The 18,229-nt window shown below is 41.3% G+C and overlaps 1 protein-coding gene across 3 annotated transcripts in view; it reads right to left on the bottom strand.

Moving 5' to 3' along the window:
* Positions 1–18,229, bottom strand: part of CHID1 (chitinase domain containing 1) — a 127,077-nt gene that overhangs the window by 82,974 nt on the left and 25,874 nt on the right. For all 3 annotated transcript variants that reach the window (XM_068399361.1, XM_068399359.1, XM_068399360.1), the window contains exon 8: positions 17,699–17,791. In XM_068399361.1, the coding sequence (XP_068255462.1) occupies positions 17,699–17,791 (93 nt within the window). The remainder of the gene's footprint in view (positions 1–17,698; positions 17,792–18,229) is intronic.

The following is an 18,229-nucleotide window of genomic DNA, read 5'->3' as shown; positions in this document are numbered from 1 at the left end:
ACATATCAAGGCTTTTACAGAGATACATGTTACTCGTTAACCATTTCAGAAAACGTACATACTTAGTATTCAAATACGTTCACAAGCATTTGTAATACAGCATTCTTTTTCTCTATTTCCTTTCTAAGGACAAAAAGTTGCAAGAGCTGAAGAATTGCATGCAATTACACAATCCAAATCTCAGTTAAATCAGAGCTTAAACACACTATCTTATTTTGTGGCCTACAAATGCAGATCAATATGACAAATCAAGGACTGTACCTCGCAAAACCAAAAATGTTAGTCCATTGAACCATAGTGTTGAGGTAGAGTCCGTTGTGGGAGAAACAAATAATACAAATTCCAAGTTAGTGTTAAATTTCTTCCTTTTTTTATAATCTGTATGAAAGTCCCATTCCTCTTAAAATAGAAATAAAAATCAAACTGAAAGGAGGAAACGCCATAAAACCAGTGCAATCACCACTGCTCATATACATTCTTCCAGTTGTGGCTTTTCATCTGGTTCTGCTCTTAGAACACTCTCCCAATTTCACACACTGAAAGTGTTGGGACAGATGAAGGCAGACACAAAAGCAGGAGGTTCCTTCCCCTCCCAGATAACCCCCATCTTCTTAACATCTCCAAATCACGTTTTGCTCATGTAAATATGAAAGACTATTTTATTGTTAATAAGTCAAGAGAAACTTCATCCCAAGAGATAAGAATTATGAAAGAATGTGCAAATGAAAAAAGGGGAATTTTAATGGAAGCATGACAATTTAGCCGTTCATTTCTAGTGAGTTGGAACAGCCTGAATATCCCAAGATAATTACTTTAGCAAGCCTGGGCTAGACATTAGGGAGAACCTTCTAATGGTGCAGGTAGTCTGGGAGCATTGTAATAACATTCATTCATTGGTAGATTTTAAGAGCTTGTTAGATAAATTTCTATCAAAAGTCACATAGTTATAGTTTATTTTGCCTTAGGATAATGCACCTTCCAATACTATTCTCTACTATTCAGAATAGTAGCTTATTCAGAAATAAAAACCTGCAACCCTCCTTGTGTACTGTCTTTGGCTGCTGCACTAATTTCATCATAGGAATGGTAAAATCCAGATGCCTTCAAAGAGCATAAGGGCTATCTGTCAGTTGTCCACAGAAAAGATCACAATTTAAAATAAAAAAATATCTCTATCAAATGCATTTGAAAAACACAAACCTGACTGATTTTATTAGCATTACTGATCATGCTCAAGTTTTCTTAATGGCAAGACTCTCTTTACCAAATTCTCAGCTTTGATTAGGATAGGCATTTAAAAAACAACAACAAAACCTAGCCAGCTTGACAAGCAAGAAAATTGTAACTGAGGGCTACAGATTCACAATACAAAAGAGCTGGGAGTGGTTAATTCACACAATACGAGTGGTTCATATCACTAGGGGACTGTAAATGATAACAGGCTGACAAGTAAAAACTTGTTGTATTTTCATCAGGAAACAAAATGGTATTTATGTACCAAATGAAATTTTTGCAGAACATTGAGGGCTGGCACTCTTCCTTAATACATATATCCCATCCCAGCTGTTGCCTTTGCAGTACACTTGCTCTCCAAATACGGCAAAAGACGGGATCTGTTCTTGTCATGGAGTAGCCTACACAGTTTTCATGAAGCCAAACTCATTACTTGTAGCCCATCTGGCTTAAACCAGTAACAGAAGTCAAGAAGGAAAAACATGCCAACAATTATATGTCCTGAAAAGAAAGCATGAAATCCCAGCAGACACCTAGGGATAAATGAGCCTGAAAATGGCTGTCCTCAGAGCTGAGGCACGCTGGCAGACCATTCTGCACCACTTACACTGTATTTTTCAAATAACTTAAGAATTTGTATCTGAAACTCTTAAGCCAACATAAGAAATTCACCTGTTCGAAAAAAACAGACAATACAAATACCAAAGAAGAAAAAGTTTATTTCGATACTTGTCATTGTATTTACTGTTTCCACTTTTGGGGAGGTTAATTGCTCTCCTTTAACGCTGTTTCTGTTATGTTGCTTCATTCTCTTCAGAGGAGTCATTTAAGCAAGACTATGCATAAATGAACATCCACTGTGTCACCATTTGGTTCTCCTGATTTCCAAACTATTCTAGTGCCTTTCATGCCAGGGCTGAATGCCCAGGCAAGCCATGCTCCAATAGCAGAACATCATGCAAAACAAGCTTGTACCCTGGAGCATATGAGCCTAATTTAAACACTCTAACACACCAAATGTGGGCTTAATTCCACCTTGCAAATATTAAAATGCTCTTTTCTTTCGGAAAGTTTTCTAACTTCACACTGAAACTTACGCAGTAATTGCTCTACAGCAGCTGGCTCAGAATTGGTAGAGCTACAAGCACTAGACATGGTGAGGAATATGTTCCACTCTTTCTTCTCTTCAACCATTGTTAGTTGACCTACAGATTATTTTAATGATTCTCCCTAGTGGGAATTCAAAAACTGATGTGTACACCTGCTTCAGCATGTGTCAGACCTTGGCTGCATTAATTTTATATAGTAAGGCATAGTCTTTAAAAAGCCACTTCTAAGAATAGATTTGTTCCTCTCAAGTCCTTTCTGAATCTATACAAAATGCATTGAACCTTTCACAGCTGCAGACGCAGCCAATGCTGTACTGAGCTGGCAGCCCAACAAACAGCAGCAGAAACAGGGAAGTCATCAGCGAGGGAAACATGTAGTTTAGAGCTGTTAACAAGCATCCAGATTTACTGTAGCTAACAAAACTCAGTTTAAAAAGATGTGACTGACAGACCTATACTTTAAGCCTTTATACAGGGAAGAAACAAAACCCATGAGCCCAACAGCATGACTCTGAGTATGACTCAATAGTATTACTATAATTTGAAGAGGTTATTAAACTTTCTCCAATAACTGTTACTCAGAAGTAGTCAGTAGTCATCTCCTACCCAGTTTTCTGCTCCCCTCAATATAAACTTGTATCTCAAGCTATATCTTGTGATCCAAATCACACATATTTTACAGGTTCTCTAATATGCAACAAAAACTATTATGCCAGTCAGCTAGCCTAGACAGCCCACTTAAGAGTCATTTCTATGCCTTCTTCAGTGCTGAATTTTATGCACAGAGCCCGATTTCAAAATCTCTTGATATGTAACTGTACTCTCCATATTCCTGACAGTGCCTTTTTTTTAGGACACTCACAGGAAGATTGGTGACTGTGGGAACAATGGAGGGCAATGTGTTATTATCAACCAGGCACAACAAACAGGAAACTGTGCATAGTTATAGTTTTCAGATTTTCCTTCCCAAGTCCCATTTTCTGTATATTGCTTGCCCAAAGAGATTGTCTTCCAGCATCAGATTTCTTTACTAGCAACAGCAAGCATGGAAGAGCATGCTTGGTGTATATACTAGCTAACTCTACAATGAATACACACTGATCATTTTTAGAATTGTTTGCTTTTATGTGACCTCATTTGTCAAACTGGAAGGAAAAGTAAGAAAGGTAATCAGACATGGAGAAAGATCAGAAAAGTACAGCAAGAGTACTATTGATTCCAACAAAATAAGATTATTATGGCCAGGTTTCTCACAAACATTTTACCCCTTCATAACATTAAGCATAGGTATTGGTAAAACAGAATCCTACTTAACAAACACTACACTACACTAGTAGCTGTTATTTGACATAATCTGATAATTTAAAACTCCATCTGAAACAAGCAATAAGTTTCCTGCTGTTTTGATCCCTGATATTTACTCACCAAAATTTCATTCTGGCCCGCATAGTCCTGCCTGAGAATGATGTTAAAAACAAGTGACGGTTCCCATTTCACTCCAAAACAGAGACGTCTTAGAAGCTGTTTATAACTTAATTGAATTTGTTTACCACACATTATCATAAAAATTACCCTGTTGTTTACTTGGATATTCTGCATCAGAACTACTACTTGCTAGAAATGGTTCTAAGGAAAACGGTGCATATATACTGGAATAGTGAACCCACAAACCTATCATTCTGTATATGCAAAGTTATGGCAAGGCAATTGAATCTGCAGTAACTTCTGAAGATGACAGACTCCTGGTGAAAAACACTGATTACCTTCACAATTACAAGTATCTGTTCATAATCAGATTCTAAGAGACCAAAAAAACCTGTTTCAATTGTGGCATCCATTGAGCTGGGCAACTGTGAAGTCAACAAGCAATTTTCCATCATGTACTCTTCCTACTTTTCAGACACATATGTATGTATATTTATAGGAAAGGAGGAAAAGAACATGACACTACAAATAAAAGGAGGGACAAGTTGTCTGCCCTGATGCCAATCTTTCCCAAGACGAAGGCTAGCAAAACTAAGCTGATATCCACTGCTACTGGATAGCAGTAATGAATACTGCATAGATTCAGGTAAATTTCATTGCACAGCAGCTCAGGAAACAAAAAGCTGAAGCTAATTAAGAGAGTCCTTCACATCCGCAATGTTTTTGTAGCAAGAATAAAGAATTAACTGAGTAGCTAAAACCTTAATTTTGGAGAAGTGGAAGTTCAGAGATGGCAAATAGAATCACAGAATCGTTTTGGCTGGAAAGGACCTTTAAGATCATTGAGTCCAGCCATTAACCCAGCACTGCCAAGTCCACCACTAAACCACGTTCCTAAGCGCCACATCTACACATCTTCTAAACACCTCCAGGGATGGTGACTCAACCACTTCCCTGGGCAGCCTGTTCCAGTGCTTGATAACCCTTCCAGTAAGGAAATTTTTCCTAATATCCAATCTAAACCTCCCCTGGCACAATTTGAGGCAGTTTCCTCTCATCCTATCAATTGTTACATGGGAAAAGAGACCAACATCCACCTTGCTGCAACCTCCTTTCTGGTAGTTGTAGAGAGCTATAAGGTCTCCCCTCAGTCTCCTTTTTTCCCAGGCTAAACAACTCCAGTTCCCCCAGTTGCTCCTCATAAGACTTGTGCTCTAGACCTTCACCAGCTTTGTTTTTCTTCTTTGGTCTCACTCCAGCACCGCAATGTCTTTCTTGTAGTGAGGGGCCCAAAACTGAACACAGCATTCGAGGTGCAGCCTCACCAGTGCAGAGCACAAGGGGACAATCACTTCCTTAGTCCTGCTGGCCACACTATTTCTGATACAAGCAAGGATGCTGTTGGCCTTCTTGGCCACCTGGGCACACCGCTGGCTCATATTCAGTTGGCCACCGATCAACACCCCCAAGTCCTCTTCCGCCAGGCAGCTTTCCAGCCACTCCTCCCCAAGCCTGTAGTGCTGCATGGGGTTGTTGTGCCCCAAGTGCAGGACCCAACACTTGGCCTTGTTGAACCTCATACAGTTGGCCTTGGCCCATCGATCCAGCCTGTCCAGATCCCTCTGCAAAGCCTTGCTACCCTCAAGCAGATCAACACTCCCCCTCAACTTGGTGTCATCTGCAAACTTGCTGAGGGTGCACTCGATCCCCTCATCCAGATCATTGATAAAGATATTAAAGAGAACTGGCCCCAATACTGAGCCCTGGGGAACACCACTTGTGACTGGCGGCCAACTGGATTTAACTCCATTCACCACAACTCTTTGGGCCCGGCCATCCAGCCAGTTTTTTTACCCAGCAAAGCGTATGCCCCCCCAAGCCATGAGCAGTCAGTTTCTCCAGGAGAATGCTGTGGGAAATGGTGTCAAAGGCTTTACTAAACTCTAGATAGACAACATTCACAGCCTTTCCCTCATCCACTAAGTGGGTCATCTTGTCATAGAAGGAGATCAGGTTAGTCAAGTAGGACCTGCCTTTCATAAACCCATGCTGACTGGGCCTGATCGCCTGGTTGTCCTGTACATGTGTGATGGCACTCAAGATGATCTGCTCCATAACCTTCCCCGGCACTGAGGTCAGACTGACAGGCCTGTAGTTCCCCAGCTCCTCCTTCTGGCCCACCTTGCAGATAGGCATCATATTTGCTAACCTCCAGTCAACTGGGACAGTCAGTACCTACAGAAGCTTTAACTAACAGGGAGAGAGGCTGTAGATTTTTTTTTCTACTCTTACATATGCAAATATGAACATCCAATGTTAGGGACACTTGCCGTATTTTGAATGAGGAGCAAACGTTACGTTCAAATTTTTGAAGAGAGAAAAGTGGTTGGGTTCCTGCAGCTTTCAAATGAAAGTGGCTGCGCTACTGCTGTGCATCTCAAGAAGCCAATAAAGACAGACAAATTTCATATGGATTATTTGCCACGACTGCAGTAGCTTTAATATGCTCTTTTCAAAGCCTAGAATCAAAAAAGTAAAAAATGAAAGACATGCTTAACTACACTTTTAACTGCAAGTGAGCCCTGGAGAACACCATGCCCTTGTAGATGGGCATCATATTTGCTAACCTCCAGTAAACTGGGACCGCTCCCGTGAGCCAGGACTGCTGATAAATGATGGAAAGTGGCTTGGTGAGCACTTCTGCCAGATCCCTTAGTACCCTTGGGTGGATCCCACACAGACACACACAGGTCTATGGGGCTAAGTGGCATAGCAGGTCATTAACCATTTCCCCTTGGATTATGGGGGGTTCATTCTTCTCCCCATCCCTGTCTTCCAGCTCAGGGGGCTGGGTACCCATAGAACATACGGTCTTACTACTAAAGACTGAGGCAAAGGCAGCATTAAGTACCTCATCCTTTGTCACTATGTTTCCCCTCCACATCCAGTAAAGGATGGAGATTCTCCTTGGCCTGCCTTTTGTTGTTAACGTATTTATAGACACATTTTTATTGTCTTTTACTGCAGTAGCAGATTAAGTTCTAGTTGGGATTTGGCCCTTCTGATTTTTTCCCTGCATAACCTCATGATATCCTTGTAGTCCTCCTGAGTAGGCTGCCCCTTCTTCCAAAGGTCATAAACTCTCCTTTTTTTCCCTGAGTTCCAGCCAAAGCTCTCTGTTCAGCCAGGCTGGTCTTCTTCCATGACAGCTCATCTTCTGGCACATGGGGATGGCCTGTACCTTTAAGATTTCCTTCTTGAAGAATATCCAGCCTTCCTGGACCCCTCTGCCCTTCAGGACTGCCTCCCAAGGGACTCTGTCAATCAGGCCCCTACACAGGCCAAAGTCTGCCCTCCAGAAGTCCAAGGTGGCAGTTCTGCTGACCCTCTTCCTTACTTCTCCAATGATTGAAAACTCAATCATTTTGTGACCACTGTGCTCAAGACAGCTTCCAACCATCACATCATCCACAAGCCCTTCTCTGTTTGCAAACAAGAGGTTCAGCAGGGTGCCTTCCCTAGTTGGCTCCCTCACCAACGGCGTCTGGAAGTTATCTTCCACACACTCCAGGAACCTCCGAGACTGTTTCCCCTCCACTGCATTGTATTTCCAGCAGATGTCCAGAAGTTGAAGCCCCCCACAAGAACAAGGGCTAGCAACTGTGAGACTTCTCCCAGCTCCTTACAGAGTATTTCACCTGTCTCTTCATCCTGGTTGGGTGGTCTATAACAGACTCCCACCATGATATCTGCCTTGTTGGCCTTCCCCGATTCTTACCCATAAACACTTGACCCTTTCATCACCATCGTCAAGCTCTAAACAGTCGAAACACTCCCTAACATACAGGTCCACCCCACTGCCTCTCCTACCTTGCCTGTCCCTTCTGAAGAGTTTATAACCATCTGTTGCAGCACTCCAGTTGTGTGAGTCATCCCTCATCACTCCCTGCAATTTGAAGGATAAAGGAGAACACTACCTGTGCTCCTGATCCCTTAACCAGTCATCCCAAGGCCCTGAAGTCTCTCTTTGATTGCCCTCGGACTTCTTGTTGCAACTTCACAGAATCAATCACAGAATCAATCAGGTTGGAAGAGACCTCTGGGATCATCAAGTCCAACCATAACTTCGTCACTGCCTACATGAAAAATCAATAATGGATAATAACCTGAGGGCCGTACCAGGGTAGGAAGTTTCCTCGTCACATCTTTAACCCGGGCCCCACGGAGGCAGCAAAATTCCTTAAGAAGTGGGTCCGGTCTGCACATTGGGCCTTCTGTTCCCTTCAGAAGGCAGTCTCCTATGACAATGACCCATCTTATTTTCTTTATGGAAGCGGTTTTGACGCAGGGTGTTAGTCAACTTAACCTTGGCAATTCTTCCAACCTAGATGAATCATCATCCTCATCACTGTTCAGTTCCACTTGCAGAGCCTTGTACCTATTATGCAAGGGCACCTGGGAAGGTGGGGTAGTGCCTGGAGGAGATGTGCCTGCTGCACCAGCCAGGAACTTGTCGCCATTGCCTCCTATCCCTTGAGTCACCGCATTCAGCTAGGTGGAGAGAGGATAGGGAATCCTCCATGTTATGTGCCCTGTCTGCCTGACAGGCCTGTTGCAGGGAAAGTAGACTGCGATTCCAGTAATCTGTCTCTCTCTCAGACTCCCTGATACTCCTCAACCTACTCACCTCCTCCTGGAACTCTGTCACTAAGCAGAGGAGTTCCTCTCTCTGGGCGCATCTCCCACAGGTGTGTTCACTACTGCTGTCCGGTACTGGCATAAGAGCAGGGCACACCCTGCAGTCTGACACCTGGGTGGCAGCGTGTTCCCTCCGGAGCTCTGTCTGGGAAGCTGCATCAGTTGTGGTTGGCGCAGAGCTTAAAGAGACCATGGCTTTCTGCTGGGTGGATACCATTGCTCCCTGGTCGACCTGACAGAGCTTCAGCGCCCTTCCTGCATTCCTGGCCATGCAAACTGCTGTGCCACATCCTGGTCGCTAGCACTCCCCAGGGGCTTCTTTTATATGTGCGGGGGGGCTTGGCCACCCCAGGCTGCCATTGCTCCTGGTCCCACCCAGGTCTTGTCAGCCGCTGTGGCGTGAGCTTCGGGCTCCTGGTGGCTCTCTCTGCTCCCCGCTGAGGTTCCCCTGGTTCAGGAACTCCCCTGCGCACCGCACCCAAGGGCTCTGCTGCGGATCGTGCCGGCACCAGAGCTGCTCCCTTTGGCAACTGAGTTTACTTGTTTACTTGAGATTTTACTTTTTCTCATTTACAGATTCCATACAGCTTCAAGAGATAAAGAGTCATTTGCTATTCAAGGAGCAGCTACTGTCTTGTAACCTAAAGACAGGTGTTTTAAAAGGATATCCATCACACAGGACAAAATGCTTGGTGCATATCCTAACCACCAAATGCAAGTAAAGAGCACAGTGTTATATTATGAAGTGACACAGCCAACATCATTTTTTATTGCTGCTTTGTGCAAAGGATTATACTTCAGGGGGCAATAAAAGTCCAAGAAAAGTGACCACTAAGAACCAGTCTGTAAATACGCAGTTACTTAACACTGTGTTTAGCAAAACTAACAGCTTTTAATGACTTAGTGTTATACCAAGCTGATCCTTAATACAGTTACACCGTATGTCTAATGTCTGTAGTAAACTACAAATGCCAGAAAGGCCACAGTTATGCAACCATCACTAGATTCAGAATCCCTGTGAAGACAACATCCTGTATCTACAGCTCCTGAGAGCTTTTTGTCTGCCTTTCCTCTTTCTCAGGACAGCAGGAAACAGGAGTATTACTGATGCTCTTCCCGATGACAGCTCATATAAATAAACTTAAGAATTTCCTTTACTCATTGTTTTCTTCACAGTAACTGGGAAACACCATGGATGAAATGGCTGCTGAACCTGGATAAATTATGTAATAATCTAGTCAGATTAAATTCAATTTACTTACAGACAGGAAAGAGTTACTATTCAAATTCAAAGCCTCACTTTTTGCCTTTGAAAAAGCATCCCTAACGTATTATAAAGCACGTAAGTATAGAGAAACAAATAAAATAACTAACTCAATCCCTGTGATTTACAGGCTTAAGAGAACAGGTACAACAAAATTTCAATTCCCATTTGCCATCTCCCCCCTGCCCCTGCCCCAACAGCATTTTTAGGCATAAAGGTAGTTCACTGCAGCACAGCTATCCTATTTGGAAAGATGCTTGTGATACCAGTATAAAAACATCCACACAGCTTTCACCAGTATAATTTCTGCAGTACAATAATCACTGAAGTGCACATATTTAAGCCAGGAATTTAACAAAGCCCAGGATTAGTCAGCACAAATGGAGTTACCCACCATCACCAATGGGCAGAATATGCCTGGCTACCCATTGCCATTTAGAAATGGTACTCATATAGTTTATACATGCATCCATATCCATGCATGTTAAAAGCAGTAACACTCTAACATTTTGAGACAATCTGTTGACAGACAGGCTGGAAGTCTTCAGCAAACCATCTGCTCTAGCAACCATTTACACAACACAGCAAACCTAGCACCTCTCTTCAGACACGCAACCACAAGTCTCCCATCCCAAAGGAGAGTCACAGTGTAACACATACACTTTTTAGAGCATAGCTTTGGCTCCTGCTGTTCCTCTCTCTTGGAAATCACTTACGTTTGCAGGAAAATCTTGCAATTCCTGGACATCAGGTGGATGGAAATACTAACTATCCCAATCTATGTTTGCCACCATGGTAGCTCTACATGCATTCTCTGTGACAGCAAAGCTTGCTAGAGAGATTCCTGTCTCCCGATCAACCTCCACACACATTTCCACCCTTTGATTATGGCAGTACAACTGTCTCTGGACAATGCTGTAAACAGATACATAAAAAATGCTGTAAAGGAATATATAAAATGTCTGGATTTAAAAAAAAAAATGTTTTTTGAGTGAAGTTTTCTTTTAGCCCTGAACATTTCACAAGCAAAGCAAAAACCAAAGGCTTCACTGGATCCTTTAGTTATGAAAGCAAGCTTCAGCTAGAGGATCAGTCTCAACTTAGTTTTTGTTTGCAAAAGCTGAATTTGAGAAGTTAAACAGATGACCCAATATGTTTCCTTCCTGCATCACACACTTGATCTCACGTGCAATGCTGCATTTTCCAGACTGTTTTTCCCTAAGCAAACCAGTATTTTTAGCTCTTAAAAGTGTCTCCTTTCAGGCAGCATTTGCTGCCAGACTGCTTTGATCTTAATGCATATCAAAGGAGTCTAAATTACAAATTCCTAAATAAACTGCTTACATTTAACTGTGCTCTCTTTAAAGTTTAATCAGGGTAGAACACAGAAAGAACAGTGTTTCAGCTCCTAGCATCCCAGCTGGTTAGGGTATTCCACATACAGCTCATGTCTCCTTTATCAGTCTTTTGCCAGCTGCTGAACTCTAAAATATTATTTGATCCTTGATGGTACTCATTTCCATGCCTTTGCTGTATTTTTGATTAACAGTCTACAGTGATTCCAACAAATAAAGAATGTAAGATGCATTAAAGCACACTTTCAACCATGTGTAAGAGTTGAAACCCAAAGTGAGTTTCAAGACACAAGATATTTAATACACAATGGGAAGAACTTTTCACTTGAAGCCTTGTTATCCTATAAATCAAAAATTTTCAAATACAGCTACTATCTAAAAAGTAAAGTAAGGCAGAAAGAAAATTTCAGGATTCTGCTTATTGATATCATTAAATCCAACACACTACTAAGCTTTAAAGCATGCATGGACATTGTGAACGTTTTAGGATGTTTCCGTAACTGATGAACATACTTTCAGCTACCTATTTACTCAAGAAGTTAGTGTTTTTTCTAGTTAATGGAATAGGAAGACATACAGAAAAGACACAGAGAGGTGGTTTATATAACAGTATTCATTGAAAAGCATGTGATTAATGCATTCTCCTAGGCAATAAAGGGTTATGAATAAATCCCAGAACCTTCAGGAATGCATAAAGAAAATAATTGGTTTAGAGGAATAAGACTTTCGGATTCTTTCATACAAACTAGGGTGTTATTTCCCACAGCCAGAAAACAGGAATACTTCACTACTCCTCTACAGATAAGGCCATTTAGGGACAGGCATGTAATACATATTTAAGGTTAAAAATTGCACTTTAGATAAACAGATTTTCCCAGCACTAATAGGGCATCTCTAAATCCCAGTTGAGAAAGGTTTTGGAAGTGTGAACCCACTATCCTGTCAATATGCAGGACAGCAGCAGGAGGGACAAGGACAACACAAGGTCCAAACCTCTGTGTGGTGGTCGACTGCAAAATAGTCCTGAAAGATACAGTTACCATAACACAGCAAATTCTGGTCAAGGCAATATGTGTTTAAGAATCCAGAGGGCTTATAGTGGCTTCAACTCTTGTTTCAGGATTTCAAAAAAAATAGGTTGTAGAGCCCCATGTGACTGTATATAAACAAAACAGATTCAGGTCCCTCTGGCTTTGAGACTGAACCTGGTAATGTCAATAGGCATCACGATGAACAGGAATCTTAAGGTTTGTACTGTTCTCCACTTTGTCCTTACCACCAAAAGGAACAAATGCACTTCAATGTGAACACTGTTGATAGCAATTACTTAAATTCTACCAGAGCATGCATTAATGTTTTAAAAAGCATCTGTGTGATGAAGTGACTGATAAAGCATTTTAGAAAAATGTTTTAAAGTGTTCTCCTTTGCTTTATCCGTAATAGACTACAATTAATAGCAACAGAAAATTGCCTTAAAAAGGAACTATCAATTGGGATGAAATGTAGATCATAAGAGGGCAGCGTGAAAGATTGGAATAAATGACAGACAGGAGAGAAGACATAGTAATTTCTCATTATTTTTGACTTAGCCAAAGCATGAGAATCTCAAAGTACTTATCACCATTGAACATCCATGTGACACTAAGGCATACCAGCCCACAATTTTCCAGAGAAATCTGCAAGAAATTAGAGTATTAATGGTCTGTGAATGTTGCAAAGGTTATCTCATGAGCCAGGAATAGATTTTTTAAGGACTTAGTTTCCATGTCTTCATTTTCAAAAAAGTATTGCAGTTATTGCTCTGTGGTGCAATGAGTTAATACAACAAGGCATATAACACTTTGACTTACTGTGAGCCATGCTAGCATTTCAGAGGCCAATAGCCAAAAGCATGGTCCAGTTCCTGGAACCTTCCCTATAGTAGAAAGTTTTAACAGCAAAGCCATCCATGCATCAGAAGAAGTTCCTAAGCATTTATATTCTGAAGTAAATCTGAATGACTCTCAACCTTCACTTGACAGAGAAAGCTGGCTTCCTAAGACTCAAGTACTACCAGCCACAAAAGTGGCTCTTAACAGAGATGGAAAGACATCCATGTCAGTAAGGAACAACACACCTGCCCTGTAGCTCTGATTACTTGCAACACACGTGATGCCTCATCCTGCGAAACAACGGTGATTAAAAGCTTCCTCCGTTTTAAAATCCTCTGCATCTTATGGCCTTTCTTCCAAATAATTGTGTGGTGGTCAAGTGGGAATACCACAGATGGACAGGGTCTGACTGACCTGAGCAGTCTGCACAAGCTTCAAACTTCAGCTGAGAGCCAATGAAGAGGAAGCAGATTATGGTAAGAAAACATATGAAATAGCCCAAAGTAAAACCCAAGGCTAACAAAGAAACCTCGAGCATGAATATCACATTGCTCCTAAGAAAGACCTCACCACGCTGATGACTCACCTTTCTGCTCAAGGAATACTGAGTGTCAACCTCAGAACCCACAGGAACAGTGGAAGGGTTAGCACAACACCATAGAAAAGCAGTAGAAAGTGGGAAGGCTCTGCATAACAATTCTAGCTGTAACATTGAAGAGGCTTTTCTGTATTAACTAGATAATTTGGACTATCAGACCATTAAAACATTAAGTGGATGAACAATAAATTCTTGACCCCATCTATCTAGTGCATTCCTTTTTGTGCATTACAAGATTTGGAGTGTAGCAGCATGACAAACCACCTCAGGATTACAGGGTGTGTATTCTGACATAGGAAGACCACGGAAAACACAGAGCATGGGGAGGAAAAGGGAACAAGGCACACCATATCTAGAGAAAAAAAACACAACAGCAGAAGTCTAATGTTGTCCTAAGACTTCGATCTACTCTCTTAATGCCATAATGCACTAGAAACTATTACTGCTCTATGAATAAAGTATCTCACAAAACATGATGCCAAAACCACCAGAACTGAGGCAGAAACAGAGGGGCTTGAGTGACAGGAAGGAATCTCTTCAAAATGCAGCTAGGCTGTCAGAGTCCTTCAGTCCCTAAAGAAAAGGGCTCTGCACAGGTATTATTTTACAGGACTGTCAACTTTACCAATTTACATGGAATTGATTTTGTGTGCTTTTGTCATAGTCTTCAACACATTGCTTCTTCCTCTCTGCCTATCAAAATTTGGTGGCCAGCCACACATGGAAGCAAAGGAATTTTTGCATTACACTAGCTACTTCATTTTAAGGATATAAAATGGTTATACCATGCAACAGAGGAAAATATAAAGCAACAAAAAACCATCCTGAAGTACATAGTTTTACAGAAAAACTGCAATCAGATTTCATGCAGCTACTGAAGAGCAAAATTACAGGTAGATATTATTCTGGGCTTAGAGTCTTAAGACAGCAGAAAGTATATATCCGATATTCATGAATTTGTTTGGATGGGATTACACCACTAACTTACAGAAGAGGTGACATCACAGTTACAGTGAAGATGCTAACTGATCTCAGCACATTGACAACTTTTTAGTCACCTACTACAGGGTCCCTGAATCTTTTCAGCAGGCAGCATTTAAGCTCTGCACAAGTTATCTGTAGGCAGAAATGCTTTGTTTCCCCCTCATGCTATCGGACCTCCCCACAAAACTCAACAAAAACTTGAAATCATTGCAGGGAAAAGTCCAGCTGCAGAAGGGAGATCTACAAGCCCGCTCAGGCATTCCATTTTCTCAGCCTTTTTGGCACGTTGAAAATGAACGTACACTGAAAGATTGTGACAGCCTACAAAAAATCTAGGAGGTTGTACAACACCATTCTGAAACTGTGCTGTTGAACTGTCATAAACTGTAGTGGCTGTGAGCCTGTCCATACTGTTATACAGGCCAAGGTGAGAAAAATAAGACATTGTAATATTTTTCTTTAGCTGTCTACTAACTCTCATCTGAAAAATACCTAATAATGGCTCTCTATTTAAGATTGACTTACATTACTGAATTTTCACATGCAGGCATAATGTTGCTGAACAGCTTGAAGGAAAAAGGAAGCTTGGAAAAAAAATAATCTTGCATTGCTGACTATGCAAATATTACAAGTCTTCCTCAGTTATCATTATCAGCAAGTCAAGTCCAGTAAGCCAAAAATATCTGCATAACCAGGAGGAGGTACCTACTCCATTAGGTAAAATTCAGAGATAAGGAATAAGCACAACACAGGATTAGCACACGTACCTCATCTACCACCTATTCTGCAGTTGGCAAAACTCACTGCAACATACTCAATTACTTTATGAAGACTCTTCCGTGTACGTAACCCTCTACAACAGGTTATGCTTCATTATTCTGCAGTCCCATATGACAAGAGCCCCCTCACCTAACCTCTTAAAAACAACTAATAGAGCTTTGGAGCTTCTCACTCTGACAGTAAAAGGCCACCACTCATGACATATAGGTAACTTTAACATTTGGCCTCTCCACAGTGTAACAGGGACACTCATTACCTTTGAGAAGCAAGGAAAGGGAAGACTGGAATACAGAGATTCAGAACCTGGTAGTTTTTGGGATAAGAGAACCCTTATTACCATGCTTCTCTGAAAGGCATGATGTATTCCTTGTATATCCTTGTAGCACTATTGCATACCTGTCCTGCTTTGGCCTAAACCAGGCCAATTTTCCTTTCAGTGATTTTTACTTTCAGCTAAGTCTCTTCTAAGTAACTGCACTTTCTGAAACTAACTGCATGTTTTGCAGACAGTGTCTGCTTCTAGGACCGATAACGCTCGAAGTTTGTAGTTATCACTGAGGCACCGGTAGGGACGTTATGCAGAAAGGCTCTTGCTGTACTTGTTCGTAGAGAAACCAAGGTCACTGCTAAATTCCTCACTGCTTACGAGTGAAGAGCCGAAGGGGTGTCGCACCTGCAGGAAGGAGCGGACAGGGCAGGTGACCCAAAATTGACCAACGAGGGTATTCCATCCCATACACGTCATTCTCGGTATAAAGCGGGGGGATCACGAGGGTCTCGCTCTCTTTCTGCTACGGCCGGTGTCCGAAGAGGACTCTGTCCGTTTTCCTGCTGCCCCCGACCCCGATCCGTGCGTCCCTGAATCCAGCTCTCGACCGTCGCTAGGCCCAGCCTGGGCCTTCCCAGAGCCTGCCCTGCAGTGCCGGTGGTGACGGGGCCGACATCGGGGGAGCTCGATCGTGGTTTTGTATATATTTGTATATATTTGATTATTCCAATATTATTATTATACTCTTTTTCATTATTATAATTTATTAAAACTGTTTTAACTTCCAACCCGTAAGTCTCTCTCCTTTTTCCCTTTCTCTTTCCCTTCGGGGTGGGGGGAGGGTTAACAGAGAGCGTCTGCCACAGGTTTAATAGCCAGCCCAGCTTTAAACCATGACAATACCAAAAACATTTTTCCACAAGGTAGCACAACAGATAGCGATGATTATGATGCAAGGATATCATGCATCTTTTGACCTGGAAGGGCATACAAATGTGAACAAATGTTACCAAATGGCAGATGGATACAGACAAAACTCTTGCTAATAAAGCTCTATAGCCTTGTCATAGTCCACATTTCAATTTGTAATTACAATAATGAAGTCACATCACTCTGCTGGTATTCTAAACCACCTTCCACCCTTGTCTTCAGTTCTATCTGCTCACTCTCACATGGTTGTAGTCACCAATTGATCATACAAAACCCTGAAGGACTAGACACAATCTCCCTGAAATACCAAAATACTGGAGATCCATTTTCTTTCCAGAAAGAGTCTAGAAATATAGTAAAACTGTGATTTTTCAGTTTTACTATAAATAACTTGAAGACAATGTAGAATCTTTTCCTAAAATAGAACTTAAAAGAGGATTCAAATTCCTTCCACATATAGTGAAATTACATGCTCGTTTTCCACAGGGGTTTTGTTTTTTCAACAATGTTAGGAAGTAAATATCTCTCTGCTATAAACATTGAAAGATTAGAACAGCTTACTGCTGTTGAGCCAGAAGAGCATATAAACTGGTACATCCCTCAGATTCAAATCATTGCACAAATAAACAATCATTAACAATTCTAAATATTATCCTTTTACTAAATGCATTTTCTGTACATATGAATTATCATGTCAAAATAAATAATTTTAAAACCCCACAGCCCTATTATAGATACAATTCCTTCCAGTAGCTCTGTTTTTCTTACTTAAAGAATAACTATTATCTGTCATAGCTGAAATTGTGCCCAGAGGCTCACAAAGTTCTTTTATATGCTACTTTTATGACACCCTTTTCACTCCTTGGCAACAAGTTACTAAGCTCCACAACTGTTTCTGCTCTTGTTCTCCTGGAAGTTCTTACCAGACATTTTGGGTTAACACAATAGGAGGTCCCTCTGCAAGTTATTTTGACAAAAGTTATGAGGTGTATATGAATGCACATAGTTACTAGTTACTAAGACTATTCAGTGCAACACGCATGAAGGCAGGACTACCAATCAAACTCAAATAATTTCTTATTCATTTAAGCTGCATAGCTATAAATAAAGCTTTGAATTTATTGTATATCAGACAAGAAACTATTTCTCACCTGGAACCTGCCATCTAAATAGGAATACTCACCCTGCTGCAACTGCAGGAGGGATGACCAGTACAAGTTTAAGTTGTGCTTCACGCAGAGCTTCAGAAAGGTGAATGAGCAAGTGAATCAACTCCCTGAAATACAAATATATTGTTAGAGGGAAAGGCAGTAAAATAGCTGCTATGAATTGGCAAGACCAAGTTAACAAGTAACAGTAGAAATAATTGAAAAGATGTAGCTGGCAAGAGAGCCAAACACAGTTTGTAGTGAATGATCATAGCAGAAAAAAAAAATTAGGAAGACTGATCATAGGTTTACCCTCTTGCAGGACTAAGACCACTGAACTGCTGGAGACAGTCTTTGAAACTGGTGATCACCTTGGGGCTAAAATGTTTCCTAGTTTTATTTTAATCTAACTATGCATTGTCAACATGTAAAACCAGCATATATTATCAGAGCAGGTCACCTCTTGAGGTCACATTCAGTAAAAAGAATCAGATCAACAGAAGAACTGTTCTGAAACAAGCAGCTGTTGAATAGATTCAAGTTGCCACTATATTACTACACATGAC

This window comes from Nyctibius grandis, chromosome 4 (assembly GCF_013368605.1).
Source record: "Nyctibius grandis isolate bNycGra1 chromosome 4, bNycGra1.pri, whole genome shotgun sequence".
In the NCBI taxonomy this organism is placed as follows: Eukaryota; Metazoa; Chordata; class Aves; order Nyctibiiformes; family Nyctibiidae; genus Nyctibius; species Nyctibius grandis.
The sequence above is the reverse complement of the archived record's forward strand: the minus strand, read 5'-3'. Positions and strand labels throughout refer to the sequence as shown.